Raw genomic sequence first — 22,298 nt, forward strand, 5'->3', positions numbered from 1 at the left:
GGGGGGGGGGGGGGGGGGGGGGGGGGGGTTAAAGGCTTAGGCGTTACATCACTTTCATTCTTTTAAGTTACTTTTGCAATTAGTTTTACTTTTTCAATAAGGAGACGTATTTTCAATTCCAAAAAAAATTAGGAGTCCTATTTTACTTTTCAATTATGGTAATTAATTAGGAATACTAATAGAAACATAATTATTAAACAATAAAACAACCTGCGTCGGTCTCTCTTGCCCAACCAACAAGATATGTCTCTCTTACCCAATCGACGAGATATGTGTCTGTTCCCCGATGGGTGAGATCTTTCTTCCCCAGCCGATGTCGACAACTTTACGACTATCGCCGCGAGATCTGGTTCGACGCGACGTCTCTCCATTCCACATCACAATCGCTTGAGACATTAAAAGACAGATAAGAAATCGAATCTCAATTTTCCCCCCAAATTTGTTCTTGATTTTGGTCAATGTCTCCGAATTCGTTTGATCGAATCTTAAACGCCGCCTGTACCCACACCCACACCCACACCCATACCAGATACCAGCATCGCGTTGAGATAAGTTTAGCAGCAAAACCAAAGAGTCCACGCAAACATAGGGGTTAGTACAAGGCATTATGGGCTGCTCACAATCATCATTCCAGGAAAGTAGAAGCATAGTTGAAGAGTCTACAAGAATCAAGAAGGAAATTACTGATTTCTAACAGAGGTTGTACACGGAAACAGAAAATTAGAGACCTTTTCTGCAATCTAGTTAACAGCCCAACCATTTCTAAAGAAAAAAAGGAGTCCTTGTAAAGGAACTTGATAAGAAAGAGGTCTTTGAATGTCTGAAGATGTGTTCCATGGATAAAGCACTTGGTCCTGATGGTTTCACTATGGGTTTTTCAATCAAACGTTGAGAAGTTGTGAAACAAGACATCATGTATACTTTGCACAATTTCTAATACGAGTGCAAAGAGCACAAGACCTTTCTCAAGGAGCCAAGTTCAAGACATACTCCAGAAGAACGAAGTGTGTGAAGGCCTTTTGAACCAATCCAAGGAATTGCACAAGTCTAAGAGAGGAAAAGGAGCCTTACACTCCAAGGGCACCTATTCCTTAGCCTTCATTAAGGGCATTGCGGTCGTTTTATGTAATAGCTATATATAGACTTTTTAGGCTTCTTTTCTCATTAGTTATTGATGAATATTGAGTGAAACCTTTTGAAACTTCTTTTCTTCTCTCTTGTGAGGTAGAAATTCGTAACTAGGGCAGTTCTAGGTGTGGAATCACTTGGGTTGCAATTTGGCTGAGAAACGTTGGTGCTTGGGGAAGATTGAGTACCTTTTGTGTCAACGTAACAGTGTGGTGTTACTATTGTGAGTCTTTAGTGGGTTTTAGTGTTTGATACACGCTTTAGTTCCTAAAGCCTGTCATAGTGTATGTCTCGCTATCTATCTTTCCATTTTATGCATTAGTTGTGCTTTTGTCTCTTAATCCGATTGTGTTTGCCTCTTGTGTTAGTGTTCTCGGTTTTCATCTCTTTCTTTAGGCTTATTTTCATCTTTATAGATTAGATCTATATCATTTGGTATCAAGAGCCACGTTTTAGTAAGCCTTGGATTGTTGTTACCTTGAAGAAAATCTTCACAAAAAAATATAGTAATGTCACGTTTTGGTCTTAGATCCAAATTTTAAATACTAGATCTACTTAGTTATTGTCTGTTTTATGAGTTTCTAATGCTAGATCATTGTTCTCTAGCACTAAAAAAGTATAGATCTAAGATTTGAGCAAGATCCGGATTGTTTTGCACATTCCAACATTGTTAAACTTGTGTTTGAAGCTTTTGGAGGGTGGATCTCGTGTGGGTTATTGTGGTTGTGACGTTTGTGAAGTGATTTTGTGATATTTGTGCTTGGCTTGGCAAAGGGACCTTAGTTAGATCTTCGAGAAAATTTAAATTTGAAGGTCATTTGCCTTGTGGTCAAACGTTGGTCAACTCTTGAATATTCTTGTTGTTCTTCCTCATCTTCATATCTTGTTGGAGAAGAATATTCAAAAAGGGATGTTTGATCTTGAAAAGGGAGGAAAGAGAGTGCAGTACTTGTTCAAGGAAATTTCCAAGCACCCTCTTAGTCCTCCAAAAGAAAGAAAACAACAAAAGGGAAGGAATAATCAAGTACAATTGAAAATACAACGGGAACCATTCAATATTCAAATTAATTTGAGATTGAAAAAGGCTCCACACCTTGTATTTTCTCGTCCATAAGCCGAAACTACACTCTTGATTGAAGTTGACCGAAGCTCAATATTGGAGAACAAAAAAAAGATTTGCAAATTATCATTCAATCACAAACTGCCACGTCACCACTATTGAACAACCGAGTTTTGAGCTCAAATTTAGATTTCTTAGTTTCTATTCTTCTTTCCTTAGTTGCATTTAATTGATTCTATCACTAATTGGCAAACTAGTAACTATCTACTAGGTTGTAGTTAGTTTAGAGTCCTTTTCTTCGTGTTTTCGTTCTCTGAGTGTTTTCTACGTTTTGATTCGTTGTTTTTTGTTGGTTCAAGTCCGAAAACAAGATTTCTTTGAGTCAATTCAAACGAAAATCTATTCCGAGCAAAAGTAGACTCATCCCTCAATCACTCACGAAGTACAAGCCGACTTCCAACACTTCTGAAGTCAAGTGTGAGGTAAAATTCAAGAGTGAGAGTGTGGTGAGGTTATTTTGAACTAACTTGTGCTTTGTTTTGTAGGTTTGCTTTTAGGTACATTGTGATAAAATCCGAGGCTACAACCTCCCAAACCTTGGGAAATAATGTTGCCAGTGCAATCTTGGCTCACCTTGAGTCCATTAACCGTGGTACGAAGACAATGCAAACGGGTATTAGTAGGCTAGAGGAGGAAGTGGGATCAATGAAAGGGGATATGACATCAATGAAGGGAGATGTGACAACAATGAGTGGGAGGTTAGAACAAGTTGAAAGTAAAGAACTCCCGACCCGCTACTCCTCAACACTACCATGCATCTTCTAGTGGACAAGTCCAAAACACCTCTACAACCATTACACCCGAGACCTACATAGACCATTACATGCTCAATTAAACCAAGTCCAACAAGAAGGACTTGGAAACCAAACTCCACCCCAAAGTCCGAACTACCCAATCCAAAATCCACTTGACGAAAGGCCAATCCCCCCACAAAATCCAATGCCTCAAGTCCAAGCCCCACTTAACCAAAGACCCTACCATCAACCAAATCCAATCTTACCAAGCTCCAATTAACCAAAATCAACCCATCCATGTAGAAGACTATGGTAGAGGGGAACAAGAGGGTTATGGAGTTTACAATGATAACTACATGATTGAAGAGGAGACAAGAGATAGGTATGAGCAAAGAGGACATCTAGATACCGAGGGCATGAAGGTAGACATGGACATGGAAATCCACAAGGAAACCGAGAGGTTCGCATCAATTCTATCAAAGTTAGTATTCCTATCTTCAAGGGTGAGAGTGATCCCGAGGTGTACCTTTCATAGGAGTCTTCTTGTGAAAAAATCTTCCAAGTTAATGATCTTTCCGAAGAGAAGAAAAGTTGTTATGCAAACACTTAGTAAATTACACAAAGAGGTTTGGGAGTGTGATGATTGGTGGTCAACCTCCTCCTTAGGAAATGTTGAAAAGGATTATGAGCAAGAGATATGTACCGGAGCATTATAGACATGAGCTCCTTGCCAAGCTATACAACTTGAGGCAAGGTAGCAAGAGTGTCAAGGTATACTGTGATAAGTTTCAACAATTGATTTTGAAGCTGGATCACCGGGGAGAGCAAGTACATCATGACATCATACGCTTCAAAGTTGGGTTGAACAAAGAGATCTTTTCTCACATGACTCTTCACAAGTTTGACTCTTCACAAGTTTGAAACTATTGATGGTATCTTCCAAGCAGCACTAGAAGTTGAGAGAGAGATCAAAGAGAAGGCTGCCCACAAATCCAAAATTCATCCATCATCCTCAGGTTGGTCTAAGAACAAGGAATTGCCTCAATCTAATGCTAAAGAACCCGACGACAAGGCTGCCCCAAAATATCTCCCAAAACACGAAGGTAACAAGTCCTCTACTTTCAATTCCAAGGGTTTTCAATGCTTTAAATGTCAAGGGTGGGGACACAAGGCTAGTGAGCGTCCAAACCGAAGGAATGTAATCCTTAGGGAGGGGAAGTTATACTATCTTGGAGAGGAGGTACTAGGTAGAGTTGAAAACCGAGGGGAATGAGGCCGAGCTTCAAGATGAAGAGAAACTGGATGATGAGGTGCAAAATGAAGAAGGTGAAGAAGATGCTTGGCCACATGATGGTGAATGTGAAGTACCTACCTATGTGGTGAGCAGAGCCATGTTTAGTAAGTCCTTGGATGATCCAAATCAAAAAGAGAATCTCTTTCATACCAAATGCCTTATTAAGGGAGGTGTGTGCTCGATGATCATAGATAGTGGGAGTTGTGTTAACATTGCTAGTGTCAACATGTTTGACTACTTGAAACTACCCACTACCCCTCATCCGAATCCTTACAAACTTCAATGATTGAATGCATGTGGGGAGTTGAAGGTCACTCGGCAATGTGTGATTCGATTCAAAGTAGGGAATTATCAAGACGAGGTGTTATGTGATGTAATCCCTATGCAAGCGTGTCATTTATTGTTGGGTAGACCACGGCAATCTGATAGATCCACTAAGCATGATGGGAGGACTAATAGATACACTTTTGAATTTAATGGCCGAATGTTCACTCTTCATCCTCTTTCACCATCTCAATCCATGGACAAGCTAAGGAATTGAAGAAGAAAGGGAAGAGGGAAAGGGGAGAGGAAGCCATGGGTAGTGAAGTTGGAAAGGGGAAAGAAATATTGCAACAAAAAGGAACGAAACACTTGATTGTGGGACTTGCACACAAAGGCCCCTTGTTACTCTCTCACCTAAATGCTAGCATTTTGCCTAGCATTGATTCTTCTTATGTGCAGTTTCAAGATCATATACTCCCAAAGGAGGATCTAAAAGGAGTTCCTCACAAACACATGATTGATGATCTAATGGAATCCTTGGCCAAAAGTTCCAACCTTGGGAAAAGTGATGAAGAAATGACTCAAAGGGGAAATCTTGACACATTCCCTTGTGATGTGAAACATGAAGGCTGCCATGATGCAAAACAAGGCGAAGAACACACTTCCTATGATCTACAAGGCAACAATACTATCTTCTACACTCCTAGAAACTTAAAATGTTGTGATTTGGCTAGTATTAGCCAAATGGGTGTAGTTGCGGGTTTACCTAGTATAGAAATGCATGAATCTTTCCTTGGTGATACTCATGGTCTGTATGATGATCAATTCACTCTTAAATGTAGTTCACTACTTGAGCATATACATGATGTTCTTGAAGAGTCTCAAGTTAGTGATGGTGTCTATAGTGTTGATCGTGATAATGGACATGATTCTTTGAACATAGTGTGTAATGAAAGATTCGCTATTTGTTTTGTTCATAGAAATCATGTGAATGGAAATGTTGTGAATAATGGCACATATGTTGTAGAGGGAGGACTTCAAGGCCGCAACTCTCTATTCTTGAATATTAGTACTCTCTTAAAGACAAATGTTTTGAGTGATTGTGAGAATGACACTTTAGTGGTAGGAAAGAGTAGCCTCAACTTGTGTCCTTGGCTACGTCTACCTTTGATCCCGGTGCCCTCTTGGGATGTGGAAGTCTTTACACTTCCAACTTGATGCTTGGTCAAAACGACAAGCATGTTTGATTGTGGATGCTAGTGTAGGGAGACAAAAGTTCTTTCTTATCTCTTTGTGTTTATCATGACCACTTCCTTTGTGCCATTTGCACTAAACTTTTCATGTCTAACACAAAGGACTCGTGGATATATTTTAAGTGTGAACCACCTTGGCTTGATGATGATATTTGTTGCACTAACACTAACCCTCATACCATAAGGCTTTTGTGCTTGTTTGCCCTCTCTTTGGTTGTGCAAGGTGTGAATTTGAGGTCAAATTCCTCTCAAGATGGAGAGGATGATAAGAGTGCAAAGAGTACAAGACCTTTCTCACGGAGCCAAGTTTGAGACATACTCAAGAAGAAGAAAGTGTGCGAAGGCCTTTTGAACCAATCCAAGGAATTGCACAAGTTTAAGAGAGGAGAAGGAGCCTTATACTCCAAGGGTGCCTATTCCTTGGCCTCTATTAAGGGCATTGTGGTCTTTTTATGTAATAGCTATATATAGATCTTTTAGGCTTCTTTTCTCATAGTTATTGATGAATATTGAGTGAAACCTTTTGAAACTTCTTTTCTTCTCTTTTGTGAGGTAGAAAACCGTAACTAAGGCAATTCTAGGTGTGGAATCACTTGGGTGGGTTGTAATTTGGCTTAGAAACATTGGTGCTGGGGAAGATTGAGTCCCTTTTGTGTCAACGTAAGAGTGTAGTGTTACTATTGTGAGTCTTTAGTGGGTTTGAATGTTTGACACACACTTTAGTTGCTAAAGCTTGCAATAGTGTATGTCTCACTATCTATCTTTCCATTTTATGCATTAATTGTGTTTTTGTCTCTTAATCCGATTGTGTTTGCCTCTTGTGTTAGTGTTCTCGATTTTCATCTCTTTTCTTAGGCTTATTTTCATCTTTATAGATTAGATCTATATCAATTTCCATACACATGTAATCTTTGAGAAGAGTTACAATGCCACCTACATAGCCTTGATACCAAAAAAGAAAGGAGCAAAGGAATTACAAGACTTCAGACCCATAAGTTTGATAGGCAATGTGTATAAGATTTTGTCCAAGGAGTTGACAGAAAGGTTGAAAAAAGTGATCGGCAAGTTCATGGATTTCCAGCAGATGGCTTTTATTAAGGGAGACAAATAATGGATGCAGTGATGATTACAAATGAAGCAGTAGATACCTGAATCAACGAAGAGAAGCCAAGAACCTTAAGTAAGCTGGACATTGAAAAGGCATATGATTATGTTAACTGAAGTTTCTCCTCAGAGTTTTATCATGTATATATTTTGGGGAGAAGTGGATCAAATGGGTTGGATATTGCATCTCAACACTGAAATTCTCGGCCTTGATAAATGGAGGACCTAAAAGCTTTTTCTCTGGACAAAGAGGTTTAAGACAAGGTTATCCTCTGTCTTCGTTTTTGTTCATTCTAGCCATGGAAGGACTGAATAACATGATCAAAGTTTCTAAAGCAACGGTGAAGACTAAAAGAATTTGAAAGGGCCAGCAATTCAGAGGTTAGCGAAGAAGTCGCACACCTCCAATATGCTGACGACAAACTAATCTTCTGTGTTTGGGCCATGTGGTTAGGGTATCTCACAATTTGAAGGAGGATCTCATAGAATTGCTTGGCTATAAAAAGGGATACTCCCATTTAAATACCTATAGGTCCCTTTGTCTACAAAGAAGCTGACTATCAATTAGTGTCTGCCCCTAGTAGAGAAGATTATATCCGGAATAAGTTGTTGGTCTGCCATAATGATGTCTTATGCTTGTAGAGTCCAGCTAATCAAGGTTGTAATCTTTGGTATTCAGACCTACTAGGAAGGTCTAGGCGCAGAACTTTGTCCTTCCAAAGAAGATAATGAAAATGATAGATGTTTTCTGCAAGTCCTTTGTATAGACTAGGTTGGCCAGATTTCAAACAAGGCCTTGGTGTCCTAGGAAAAGATATGCCAACCTCTTGCTGCTAGAGGGCTGAATGGCATCAATCAGTGCCTGTGCAATAAGGCAGGTAATGAAACAACTTTGGACAATCTCATAGAAGAAGGACTCCCTATGGACAAAATGGAGTCATCACTACTACATCAAGCAAAGCGATCATGAAACTATATCTACACCAAAGATTGCAGCTTGGGTGTTTATCAAAAAAAAAAAACAAATTTATCAAAAGAATGTAGCTTGGATGGTAAGAAAGATAATTGATTGCACGAATACATTGATGCAGCTGAACTCTATACAAGGAACCTTAGACAAAGACCGATTTTTCTTTAGAAGGATGGGTGTATCAAACTATGAAAACATACTACTTACTCCAGCCTCAGTACCACAAGGCTCCTTATAAGAGCATCACTTTGCATACTCAAATTCATCACAGATTTAAGTTCAATCTTCGGCTAGCTGTCCAGCAGAGGTTATCAACTGTGGATAGGCTCCAAAAATTTGGAATTCATGTGCCTCCTATGCTGGGATGTGCAGATTTTTAGACATTTGTTCTTTGAGTGTCCTTATGCTGGTAGACTGTGGGGCAAGATGTTGCGCTGGCTAGGCTATTCCAGGCCTCTTGGTCCTTGGCCAGATGAGCTAGTATGGACATGTAAGATGGCTATGAGGAAGAATGGTTTGGCCTCAATAACTAGTTGTGTGTTTGCTACGATAATCTACTGTATTTGGAAAGAAAGGAAACTCATTGGGGTTTCAAAGAGGGAAATTTCAATGTTGTACGATTCTGTCAAGAGATTGTGATGCACATTCACATTCGCGGCAGATTAGCAAACTGGCAATCTTCATTGCAGTCCCTTTACTACACCCCCCAACCTAGCTTATTTAACTTATTATAAAATGTATATTGGATAGTTAGGAGTGTTTTTCTTATTAGCATATCCTCCTATGTCATTATTTCTGAGAAGTAGTGGGTAGACCCACTCTGCATGGCTTTGTAAGAATAATTTGCGATTAATAGAAGTTCTGTTCCATTAAAAGAAATATTGCTTGAAAATCAAAATTACTTCCTATTGGAATTCATCAGATTCTAAAAGTGCAGACCACAACTAGTGCAAGGTTGAAGCACATTTAAGTGATTAAAACTATCTTTCCTTGCTTAGTTGGCTTCTTCAGCCACTTACCACATATAATCATGGATGATTGAATTATTAAAAAGGGGCAACCCAGTACTCTAAAGCTGTCACTATGCACAGGTCCAGGGAAGGGCCGAACCACCACAAGGTCCATTGTGCGCAACTTTACTTGCATTTCTGCCAGAGGTTGTTTCCATGACTAGAATTATTACAGAATAAATTTACAATTATCAAAAAGTTGAAAATACGATGTATCAATCACACTCATATCCACGACATAAAAATCAAATAAATTTCATATCCAATAAAAGGCAGGCAAGAGTGGAAAGTACCTCAACAGGTTGTTCAGGCTTTTTTTCAGGTTCCTTAGAACCCAAAAAAGTGTTGAGAGGAGCAGTGGTGGCGTAGTAATCGTCATCATCTTCGTCGTCAACATCTGCCCAAGATTTCACCGTCAACGGCGCCGGAGCCCACGAAACTTGGGGCTCCGGTTCCTTCTTTGATGATGACCCTTTACTGCTCTTATCCTTATCAGATTTCTTCTTCTTCCTCAAAGTATCAAGCGCCGCAAATACATTCGAATTCTTCACCATCACTGACCCTTCTTCCCTCCTGTTACTCCCCATCATCTCCACAGATTCTTTCAACCAAACCACAATTCCTTTTCTTGAAAAAAATGCAACTTTTTAGGGTTTGGGGGAAGCTCTTGATAGATAAATAAATGGGCGTTCATCAGCAGATAAAACGGAGTGAGATAGAAAATTTGGAGGTTTGTATAATTGTGACCTAGTATATTTTATAGTACTGATTTTTTATTTTTTAAAAAAAAATTAGAGAAATAGCATCGTAAGACTATAATTACAATAAATAGCAACACTTCTTTAAAATTATAATTTATAGTAAAAGTAATAATATTTTACCCACTTCATAGTAATAGAATAATATATATTTTTCAGTTGTACATGAGTAATACATATATATTTGTATATGTATTTATATAGCAATATTTTTCTTAAATATAAATACAATTTGCTATTTTTCGTAATTATGAAACTGTTGTTGTAAAAGTTATAATTAAATCTACAGAATTGCTATTTCTAAAATTTTCCCTTTTTTTTTAAATAGATAGACGAGTTTTATGTATAATCGCGAAATTATGCACCCTGCTTTCTTAATTGGAAAAATAATGTGTTGTTACAAGTAAGTAGGTATTTGGTCCCGAAAATTAAAAAATTTTAAAGAGGGTTAGAGTTGTATTTAATTATGAAAATAAATTAGAGTTCTCTCTATTTTTTTGTGAGAAAACTTGAAGTTTCTTTTAACTTTTTCACTTATTTTTACATTTTGTAAAATTATATTTGAAATTTTTATGGCCAAATATTACAATTTCACTAAAGTGATGTAATATTTTAAAAATAAAAACATTTTCAAACGGATTCTAAATGATTTTGAATTATAAGTATTATTTAAAATATGAAATATATTTAACATTCAAAAATATTTTCTTCGTTTCAATTAATGTGAATTAGTTTGACTTGACATAAAATTTAAGAAGGAGAGAAAAACTATTAAAATTTATGATTTAAAATTAGGCATTAATGTTTGTATAACTATAAATCATTCATTAAGGATAAAATGAGTATTTTGAAGTTAACTTGTTACTAAGTAAAAAATATGTCATTTTTTGAGAAATCGGACTAAAAATGAAAGTGAGTCATACAAATTGAGACAGATGAGTAACAAGTTATAGTTAAATTCTAAAACTTCATCGCTCGCTTTCTTTTTCTGTTTTGATAGTGAATCTCTCCTATCTTCTCTCTTTTTCTCTTATCTCTTTCTCTCATTGTTGTCACAGGATACTCAATATCGACTGGAGTAATAGATACAGTGACTTTTATGATAGTAAAATACAAAAATAGAAGTGGCATTAATGACTTCTTCGTCACTGCCACCATTTGTCTATCTCATCTCCTTATCTTTGACAGTCGTCAATCACCAATGACACCATTCTAATCTCTTCCATCACCTTGAAACATCATTAAAAAACATAATTTATTCTTTTTTTTGGCCACATAACAATAAAATAATTTTAAATTTTTTATTAGTCATTTTAAGGGATTTAATTTTTAAGAATATCGAGTTAGAGGTTCGAGATGAATTGGTGATACTCAGTTGATGCTGTTGACACCTAATTTTTGCCCTCCACGACTAAATATAATCCTTAGTTTCTTCAATTTTTAATAAAATCAAAATAATTTTAAATTTTTTATTAGTCATTTTAAGGGATTTAATTTTTTGAAATATCAAGATAGAGCTTTGAGATGAATTGGTGATACCCAGTTGATGTTGTCGATACCTAATTTTTGTCCTCCGCGACTAAATATAATCCTGAGTTTCTTCTATTTTTAATAAAATTAAAAAATTTATTTAATCCGAATTAATTTTTTAAAAATATATTTGTACGTAATTTTATCATTTTAAGTAACAATTATATATTACCGTGTTCAATTATATGAGATTATATAATTTGATTATTTAAATATTTATTCTATGGAATATCGAATTTTAATTAAGGATTTTTTTAAAAATGAATATAATGATTAAAATCTTGATTTTAATATAATTTATTATCAAAACAATTTATTTAGATAAATATGCATTGATTTTATTAAATTAAGAAGCTCGGGATTAAAAGAAGTATTAATTTGTATCAAATTTCAATTTAATTTAGTCAAGCTATTAGATTTGGCCATAATTGCAAAGCAATCCGCCAATTAATTTTTAATTTGGTCAAGATTAAATAAATTTGGCTAAATTTAAAATTTCAATTGGGGTTATATTTTAAATAACCCCAAAATTTCCAAAAACTCTCATAATTTCTACCCAATTTCCACCAAAAAATAATTTTAAATTGTACTACATTTACTATTTCCTCCAACTTTGTCCTTTCCCAATTTTAAAATTCAAAAATTATACTACATGGTTCAATTTTCTCCCACATTATCTTCCACCTCACCTTATCTTCAATTTTAAAAAACTCAAAATATTTTTTCTCCCACGTTGGTGGATGACAAGAAATACATCTCCACCTTTTCCTATAAATACTTTTCTCCCACATTGGTGGAGAAAAAGAAGAAAAAATTAATTCTCTCCTATAAATACTACTACTATTTTAGTAGGAAGGGAGGTTGAAAAGTAGAAAAAAAAAAAGCCAAAAAGGTGAAAAAATTCTTTTGAGCAAAATAGTTATTTTTATTTAGTAAAATTTTTTGTTTCATAGAGTTGGTCGGCTAATCAAATTTTTGAGTTGCCGACGATGTTTTTCGGTAGTGGTTGATTCCGATGAAGCTTGTGCTGCCCCCCAAAAGGTAAACACACCTTTTTTTTTTTTTTAGTTTTATTATCATTTTCTTCTTCATCTTTTTCTTCCTCGTAGTTCATAGTTATAATTTTATTTGCTGGGATTGTTTGTTGTAGATAGCCTTGAAGGCCATAGGACATTGTGGTATCAATATTTTAATTATTTTCATGTTCATGATATAAAAATAAGCTAGCAATAGTTGTACGCGCCTTTTTTGATTTTATTCTTTGATTATTATAGATAAAGTTTCAATTTTTGCTTAAAAGATGTACTCATGTCCTGTTTAAACCCATTGTTGGTGGATATGTTTGTTTTTAGCATGTAAAATTATTTTCTTTATGTTGAAAATAATAATTAATATTGATTGTTTCTCCTTGTCACCTTATTCCTTGATTATTTTGGATAAATTTTAAATCTTTGCTTGAAAAACATAATTTTAGATCTTTGCTTGAAAAACATACTCATGTCTTGTTTAAACTTATTGTTGGTGGATATGTTTGTTTTTGGCATGTAAAGTTATTTTCTTTATGTTGAAAAGAATAGTTAATATTGATTGTTTTGCCTTTTGACCTAATTATTTGATTATTTTGGATAAAGTTTAGATCTTTGCTTGAAAAACATACTCATGTCTTGTTTAAACTCATTGTTGGTAGATATATTTGTTTTTAACATGTAAAGTTATTTTCTTTATGTTGAAAAGAATAATTAATATTAATTATTTTGCCTTTTTACTTTATTCTTTGATTGTGATGTATAAAGTTTTGATCTTTGCTCAAAAGATGAACTCATGTCTTGTTTAAATTCATTATTGGCGGATATGTTTGTTTTAGCATGTAAAGTTATTTCTTTTATGTTGGAAAAATAGCTATTATTGTTCGTTTTGCCTTAATAAAAATAGTAATTAGTTAAGTCAAGAATTTGTCATTTGCTTGCTAATTATTTTAATGGATTTCAAAATCTCCATATAAGAGATGAAGTGCTAGCTTTATTTTCCCTCAAAGATGTTTATTCCTTTTTTTTTCCATGTTGTTTTGTCAAAATAATGAGAAAGTTTGATTTTTTGTGGTTAAATAAAATTATTTAGATATTTCCGAATCATGCATAGTATGATTGTTGAATGATATTTCGCTTTTAGAGATGCTAAACTTTTATTTTAATTTTCTTACTCCGGATTGTTATATGTGTTCTTTGTGTGTGTAAAGACTTGACGCATGTCTCTCTTTTATTTATAATATCAAAAGAGAATCAACGATGTCTTAGAAATATAAACCATAAGTCGTTATGTATTTTTTCATAAAATATTGGTTGAAATTTAGATGTATGAATTTTCGTTAATATAGCCTTAATTGAAATTTAAAGATTCTCTTTCTTGAAAAGTTAATCTTTATTTTCTTTTGTTATATGGATTAGTGTATATGTTTGTTCAATTTTAGAAGTCATGAGTATTTTTCTTGCTGCCTCATCTCTTTACTTTTGCATGCTTACGTTGTTTGTTTCTCGCATTAATTCATTGAATATGGCCCTCTTCCTTTTACATCTATTCATTCTTAATATGAACATAAATCATGAGGCATGCAGGTGGATGTCTTTGTTTTGCATTTTATCTATTGACTCTCACTTTTATTATACGTGTGCAAGTGTGCATATCATTGTAATTCAAAAATCAATTCTTGATATTTTCTTTTGCTTTGAAATATGCAACTATTATGCCTTGAGTGTATATTAATTTTTTATCTTTTTTTTTGCATGCAAAAATAATATCTCGAGTCCAAATGAACTCCTCCCCTCTTGCATTTCGTAATGGGCCAATGAGGCTTACCTGTTCGAGTCAAGTCTGAAGTTTAAACCCAAGGTTTACTACATGGTGTATGGGTGCTAGAAGATAAACGAAGAAGTAAAATGGGTCAAATCCAATTGATGAGGTCACTAAGAGACTTGAAAAGTCTCGATTTTTATTATTGTCTTCTTTTTTATCTATTCATTTAGTCATTTATTTATTCATTAATTCGGGCCTCGAAGCCAAAGTTGTATTTTAATACAGGTGAAGCGGGTTGTGGGCCAAAAAGGGTCCGGCATTTAGATTAGGACAAGTGCAAGTGGGTCAAAAGCCCAATTAGATTAAGACAGAGTCTACTGATTTGGGCTCAATAGCCTAAGTCTTTTATTTTCTCCCCTTCCCCTTCTAAATGCTTTGTTATTAGTTTGTTTAGACTTAGTTAAAATTCCTACTAAGTCTTCCAGATCTATTTTACATAAGTCTTTTCTTAAAATCAATTACTTTTCAACAATCAATCTTTCTTTTTGAAGTTAGTCAAAAGATATTTTCAAACAGTCCAAATAACCGCAAGTTAGCGGATACTCTTGGTGCCTTAACAACCTTCCAAGAGTATTAAAAGGAACCAGTTACTCAGAATTTTCAAATTTAAACGATTTTCTGTTTTGGATCGTTTAAAGTATCGTATAAAGGTTTTCTTAATTCCTTTTCAAATAAATTAAGTGACGACTCTCAAAAGTTAAAATTTTCATGAAAAACAGAAATCGCAACTCTGCTGGGGAATTTGACTAGGTTCTAACCAAATGTCTGATTTCATCTTTTGACTAATTGTTTAAATTGCTTATGTATTTATGTGTTTTGTTTTTACGAAATTTAATTATTGTATTTCATGGAATGATACAGCATTGATTATTAAATTATTTTGGGATTTCACGAATGTCCCGACCCTATTGTTCAACTTCAAATCAAATGTTGGAAATACGACAGTTTATCAGCACGTTAGGCTGTCGGAGGCTGATCGTATTTCCAAACTCAAGTTGTCCGCTTGGGAACTTGTGTCCAAACCCACTCTAGACACCTAGGATAGAGCTAAACCAAAACCCTATTTTAGGTATGAGCCTAGGACAACCCAATATCCGAGGGGTATGGGGCCCATTAGAAAACTTGTCTAGCATCCCCGAGTCAACTACAGACGAATCATATCTATGTGTTGAAGAAGAATATATGTTTGTTTAATTCAATCTATTATCCTTTGGGAGTCAGGAAAAAAGCTTGCTTTGCTTTCGTGTAAGGATGCCTCAAACGGATGTCCTAGGCCTCAACCGTCCAAATCGATCGATTGTGATTAAATGGAAGGTTGTCATCGCAAGACGGATGCGTCTCAGATTCGTTCAAATGAATCTGGAGACGTTGACCAAAATCAAGAATAAATTTGGAGAAAAATTGAGATTCAATTTCTTATCTTTATCTTTTAATGTCTTAGGCGGTTGTAAGCGAACCAGATCTCGATGACAATCGTAAAGTTGTCAACGTCATCTGGGGAAGAAAGATCTCATCGATTGGGGAAGAGAGACAGATCTCGTCCGTTGGGAAAGAAAGATCGACGTGGGTCGTTTTATTATTTAATAATTATGTTTTTGTTAGTACTCCTAATTAAGTATAATTAATCACCATAATTGTAAAGTAATACTCCCAATTTTTTTGAAACTGAAAAAATAGTACTCCTAATTGAAATAGTAAGGGTGTCAAGTGGGCCGGGTCGGGTCAACCCGAAACCGGCTCGTGAGATTTAGTCGGGTTATGGGTCGGTCCGATTTCGAGCCCGATTAAATGGGCTGGTCCGGTTCCTGGCCCAACAGTAAAATTTTAAAAAACAACCCTGAACCGACCCACTTAACTCAACCCGGTCCAATCCACCTAAACTCGGTCAAAACCGGTTAAAAATCTGGTGAAAAATAAAAAAAAAGTTATTTCTCCAATATACACTATATATACCCATCTATATACATTTTAAATACGTTAAACAATGTATATACACTAGATATATAGTATATACTACATCAGAATTTTAAAAATATATACACATACTACATATACACAATTACACATGTAATCATATGTACGACTATACGTTAGCTAAATATATATACTACTCTAAATAAAACATATGCTGCAGTATAATGATATATATAATAATTTATAAAACATATACACATGTATATGTTAAATATATACGTCTATAGAAGATATATACACATATATACGTACCATTCAATATATGTACTACTTTAAATAAAACATATACTACAATATATATATACATGTACTACCATAGTACAATATATACACACACTAAATATATAGTTAGTAAAACATATACACATGTATACGTTAAATATATACGTCTATAGAAGATATATACACATATATATATACCATTCAATATATGTACTACTTTAAATAAAACATATACTACAATATATACACACACTAAATATATAGTTATATACTTATTTCTAAAACATATACACATGTATACATTAAATATATACTACTTTAGAGAATATATATACGTACCATTCAATATATACGTACTACTTTAAATAAAACATATACTACAATATATATATACTACAGTATATACACACACTAAATATATAGTTATATACTTATTTCTAAAACATATACACATGTATACATTAAATACATACTACTTTAGAGAATATATATACGTACCATTTAATATATACGTACTACTTTAAACAAAATATACTACAATATATGAACTACAATATATACACACACTATATATATAGTTATATACTAATTTATAAAACATATACGCATGTATACGTTAAATATATACGTCTATAGAAGATATATATACTTATATACGTATCATTCAATATATGTACTACTTTAAATAAAACATATACTGCAATATATATATATATATATATATATATATATATATATATATATATATATATATATACTAAAATATACACACACACTAAATATATAGTTATATATTAATTTCTAAAATATATACACATCTATACGTTAAATATATGCTATTTTATAAAATATACACACATATATACGTACCATTCAATATATACGTACACATATAAAATATATGTATTTCTTTAAATAAAACATATGCTACTTAATATAATAAATTAATAATACTTTATAGTAAATTAGTAATATATTAAAACTAAGTATTTAATTTAAACTAAAAATTCAATTTAAATAATTAAATGAAAAAAATTATAAAGTAAGGACTAAGGAGTGAATGAATGATGAATTTTATTGATTGCAAAATGATCTAAATTTTTTAATTTATATGGATGAAAAATCTACAAATTTTGCATCATTTTTTCCAACTCATTCATGTTAATATTAACGAAAACTTGCATAGGATAGTCAAAGTCAATGGGGGCAAAACCATGCATTGGACTTGATTCTACCGAGTTCTCCCGTGAAGTCATAATTTCTTCAAGTCTCTGCTCGTTGTTCGGCTCCGCTTCCATTCATTGATTTCTTCGTTCAGCTCTAATCTAATCTCTAAAGCAAACTAGAACATTCATTGCATTGCTTCCCAATGAATGTCGGTTGTCTCCAAGCTGCTGTAGTCCCTGACTAAAAGCGCTATCCGATGCAACAGTTGACATTGAAACATTCAGGATATCTCTAGCTAATCTTGAAAGCACAAGATATTGTGCTTCATTATTCCTCCACCAATCCAACATGTTCATCCGTTATCTGCGATCCCTAGCGGAGATTGGAGATAATACTTCAGCTCTTTCCGATAAGTTGTTGTGTAAGCTCCCTCCTCAACACTGTTCCAACAAGGTAAATCATAAAAGTGATCAGGAAAACTACTATATGTCGGCCTTTTAAAAGATGATGGCTCCTCAAGAGGACGAGGAACGACAGTTGGAGTGATATTTGTCAGCACAGCTAAATCAATTAAATCAGTATAGTGGTTATATAATTTATCTATGTAAGCGTTCGCATCGGCCATAGCCGCCCACAAATCATTTTTTCTTGTTCTTCATCATCAGAATCATTGTTAGAATTTATCTTTAAGTTAGCATAACTAAGAGTACTAAAGTAACACATAGTAGTATATTTCATGCATAGATTTAGCATAGCACCAACCAAGTAAATAGGATAATCAGAAAAAAATATTTTTTAAATTTAGCAAACATGGCACTAACAACTTCTTTGTAACCTTCTTTATTTTTATATTTTTTGAGCAAACAAAAAATATTGGCTATATATGCCAAAATATTACAAACAATAGGATAATAAGCACCGAAAAATTCAACCATAGCTATATAAATTTTTTTCAAAAACTTAACAAGATCATTAGTTACAGCCCAGTCAGAATCATGTAGCATGCAGTGGGCAGAATCAGCAAACGAACCACAATGTTGGTTAAAAGATAGTGCAATAGGAACTCTATATTTATAATAAGTTTTAAAAAAATCATACATAGCATTCCATCTAGTATCACATTCTTCAGACATCAATATCGGTGCAAGTCCATTTTGTTCACATTTAAGTTTAAAGTCTTTAATTCTTCTTCTACAATTATTTCCTTGAATAAAACCAAAGGCAAGCCGAATTTTTTTAATATAAAGTTCAAAAAACTCAAGACCATCTCTTACAATTAAATTATGTATACGACAAATACATTTAACATGAAAAATTCCAGGTAACGGCAAAGATAGCTTAGATTTTAACTTTGTTATAACAGTCTTGTTGTTAGAAGCATTATAAAAAACAATACATAAGATTTTATTTTCAATATTGTAAAATTCTGTAACTTTAGCAATCGAATCAGAAATAAAATCTCCAGTATGTTTATGATCTTCATCATATAAAAAAGCAAGAATACATTTTTACATAACAAAATTACTATCTATTCAGTGACAAGTAATTGTTGTTAAATAATTATTTTTATTTATAGCACGACCAAGATCAGAAGTTAGGGATATTCTACATTGAATATTTTTTAACAATATTGTGAATGAAGTCTAAAAATATCGGCCCAACAAGTAGTTCTAGAAATACCATTAAACATAAGATTATAAATTGCTTGAATATAATGAATAAAGACATCAGAAGAAGAAAAACTAAAAGACAAACAACCCACAACTACCATTTTAGCTATTTCTTCCCGGTCCCTCAATTTATTATACTTCTTCATTACCTGACCGGTTGCTGGGTCCATTCTAGTTTGCATTGGCCCACCAATATCCACACCACCTCGTGCAATATTTAACTCTCTTTCGTGATTATCACTTATATGTCTCATTAACGTACCTGTACCCCCTTGCTTGCCTCCTCTTTTATGCTTATATATTTGCACCTCAATATCTGATATACGGTCAAAAAATTGTCATGCAATACTAGTTGGTTTACGAATTCTTGGGGCACGGGGAGGACAGGAAGGGAGATTAACCGATTCAGATCTAACGTTAGCATTTCCTACTGTGGGTGTCTCACCAATATTTTCATCATCTTTGTCTAAATTAACCGCATCTACTTTATTTTCTTCTTCTATATCGTAATTTTTTTGAGCTTCTACATAATCCATATCGTGGGCACCTACACCTATTTCTTCTTCAAAAGGTTGACTAAGCAGTACCGGAGGCGGAGACACACAGTTTATCTACTACTTGAAGTACCTCTACCGCTAGTAATTTGCTTTTTACTACCACTACCACTCTCGGAATAAAAAAATTTAACACCTTTAGTGGCGAGGTTTCTTAATTTATCCATACTATAAATTAAACTAAAAAAATTCAGAATAAATAAATATAATAAAATTAAATATTCAACAATTAATACACAAATTAAAAATGAAACGTAAGAGATAGAACAACAATACCAAATTTTGGAAGTATCCGGAGCTTGAGATTTTAGAAACTTTCACTCGTACTTTGTAATCATAAAATTAAAAATTAAGGTGAACACTTTAGGAAATTAAATATAAAGAATATTTGAGAATTGAGAATTGAAATTTGAGAGAATGAAAGAGAGTGTGGAAAATGATTTGAAAGTGTAGGGTATTTATAGGAATTTTTTTGGAGTTAAAAAAAAATTCGAATGATTTTGTTTTTTTAATTAAAATGGCCAAAGCTGTTTGGACCCAAAACGGCTATATAGCCATTGGACCAATGACTACTTTAGGCCCAATGGTTCATTTGTTAATTTTTTAAAAAAATTAAACTGAGCCTGTTCTAGGCCGGTTAACCGGTGGGCCTAAATCGAGCTTGGTCCGGGGTCGGGTTAATCGGTCCCAAAACCAAAAATAAATTGGCCCGGGACCCTACAACCCGTGGGCTGATTGGGCCAGTTGACTAGGTGGGCCAGGTTGGTCTGGGTCAGCCCAACCTGTTTGACACCCTTATGAAAAAGTCAAACTAATTGCAAAAGTAACTATGTAAAGAAGGAAAAGAAACGTAATGTCCCTCTCTCCCCTAACCCCCCAAAACTCCTAAACCGCCAGTTAAAGCTTTAATTCCTACTATAGATCGTTGATGCTGTCTATAGGATAATTGTTTCCATTGTGTTGAGTTATTAGTAAAATCCAATTTGGGGGGGGAGGGATGTTGCTCTATTAAGACACAATTTATGGGCCTTTCTCATTAGACGAGCAAATTTGTAGTATCATATGTATATGTAAATATGACCTTGATAGCCTTTATTTTAAGCAATTCTATGCTCTAAAATGCACAACAAGACCTTCAATGTCTCTCTCTCCATAATTGATATGGAAGATGGAAAAAACTCAACCACTCCAGACTGACCTCAAAATTCCCATTGTCTCTTTGATTTCATCACGATCGCCGAGGTTGACTATTAATTTCGTCCAAGTTGGACTTCTCTCATCTTTCAAGTTCCGCTATATCTCCCACTAATTGCTCCTCATCACCTTCTTCTATTCATCATCATTCCCCTCGCTTTGTTCGTCTAACCCATGACATGACATGACATGACATGACATTGACAGGCTTTAAATTACCCTTTGGAAACAAACCAAGTTAGATAATAACAAGATAATAAAAGACAATAGTATAATTATATTTCAAAAATAAATTCTTAAATGAAGGGAGGCCTTTTCATTAAAATTTGGAAAAAAAATACGAACTATGGCTCATAACTCGCGCAAATGCGGGTCCATGCCTTTTTTGAAAGCAGTAAAACATGAAAAGAAAATCTGAGACATAAAAGGGTGGATCACGGGGCCTCATCCAGACCATCACCAATTTTTTAAAACTACTAGTAATTACCCTTTCATCTATCACGACGGGCGATGAGTTATGAACGGAGTGGAGGTCCAGTTTTGCAACGCCTCTCCTGGTGCAACCTTCCCCCCATCAGAATTCAGGAAATCCTTGGGTATGACATTGCATCCCGCGAATAGATTTTCCATCCCATCCCCAAGACCATCATCTTTTGACCTTTCGAGCACAAGAAATGACTGGTACAAGAGTGGCAATGGTTTAGACAGACTCATCTTTAACTTATCTTCAATCTCATCTTTCTTTCTTGGCTGGTACCCTATCCCATGCTTAGATGCTTTTTCTAAGACCATAATGGAATTAATAATTTCTTTCAAATTCTTACTCAATACACTCAAGGCATCCACTACTTTCTCTATCTTCTCCACTCCTACTGTCTTTTTAGGATTTATCGAATCCACCTTAGTAATAGTTTTGCTAGATACCCATTCATATGCTATTTTGAGCATGCTAACTGTGGCTCCCTCATGATTAGGCAATGGATTACTGGTGACATTTTGTGATGGCGCCTGAAGAGTGATGATCTTCTGAACAGTCAAGTCTTGGATCCTATGCTTCAGGTTAATGCAATCCTCGGTACTGCGCCCCGCCGCTCCCGAATGATAGGCATAATTTAATCGGCACAATAAAATCGAGAACTAGGATTGATAAGCTTTAGTTGGATAGGTTGTAAATGACCGGAGTCCTTCAATCTCCCGAAGAGTTAGGTACGACTCTTAACCAATGACGTGAAGTTTCGGGGAAGCCTTTTTTCGAGGTTTGGATGTGGGGGGTTATAATAATTTTGAGTAGCAGGAGGAGGTACTTAGTGATAATTTGGAGGCGTTTGGATGTTTGTTTGGTTATGTGGGAGGGCATCTTGACCATGAGGCTGATAATTTGGCTGGTAACTTGATATTGGGTAAAATATTTAGCTATGGAGCTTGGTATTTGGATTGGATATTTGGAAGTGGAGCTTGGTACTGGGTTGTATATTTAGAAGTGAAGCTTGGTAGTGGGATTG

At 34.4% G+C, this 22,298-nt stretch overlaps 1 protein-coding gene across 1 annotated transcript in view; it reads right to left on the reverse strand.

The window, feature by feature from the left end:
- LOC107839104 (nucleolin) overlaps window positions 1-9,650 on the reverse strand; it is a 14,762-nt gene extending 5,112 nt beyond the window's left edge. Inside the window, exon 1 of the mRNA XM_016682464.2 lies at window positions 9,171-9,650. Coding sequence (XP_016537950.2) covers window positions 9,171-9,467 — 297 coding nt within the window. The 5' untranslated portion in view covers window positions 9,468-9,650. The remainder of the gene's footprint in view (window positions 1-9,170) is intronic.
- Between the last annotated feature and the right edge of the window lie 12,648 nt (window positions 9,651-22,298).

Source organism: Capsicum annuum, chromosome 8 (assembly GCF_002878395.1).
Source record: "Capsicum annuum cultivar UCD-10X-F1 chromosome 8, UCD10Xv1.1, whole genome shotgun sequence".
NCBI lineage: Eukaryota > Viridiplantae > Streptophyta > Magnoliopsida > Solanales > Solanaceae > Capsicum > Capsicum annuum.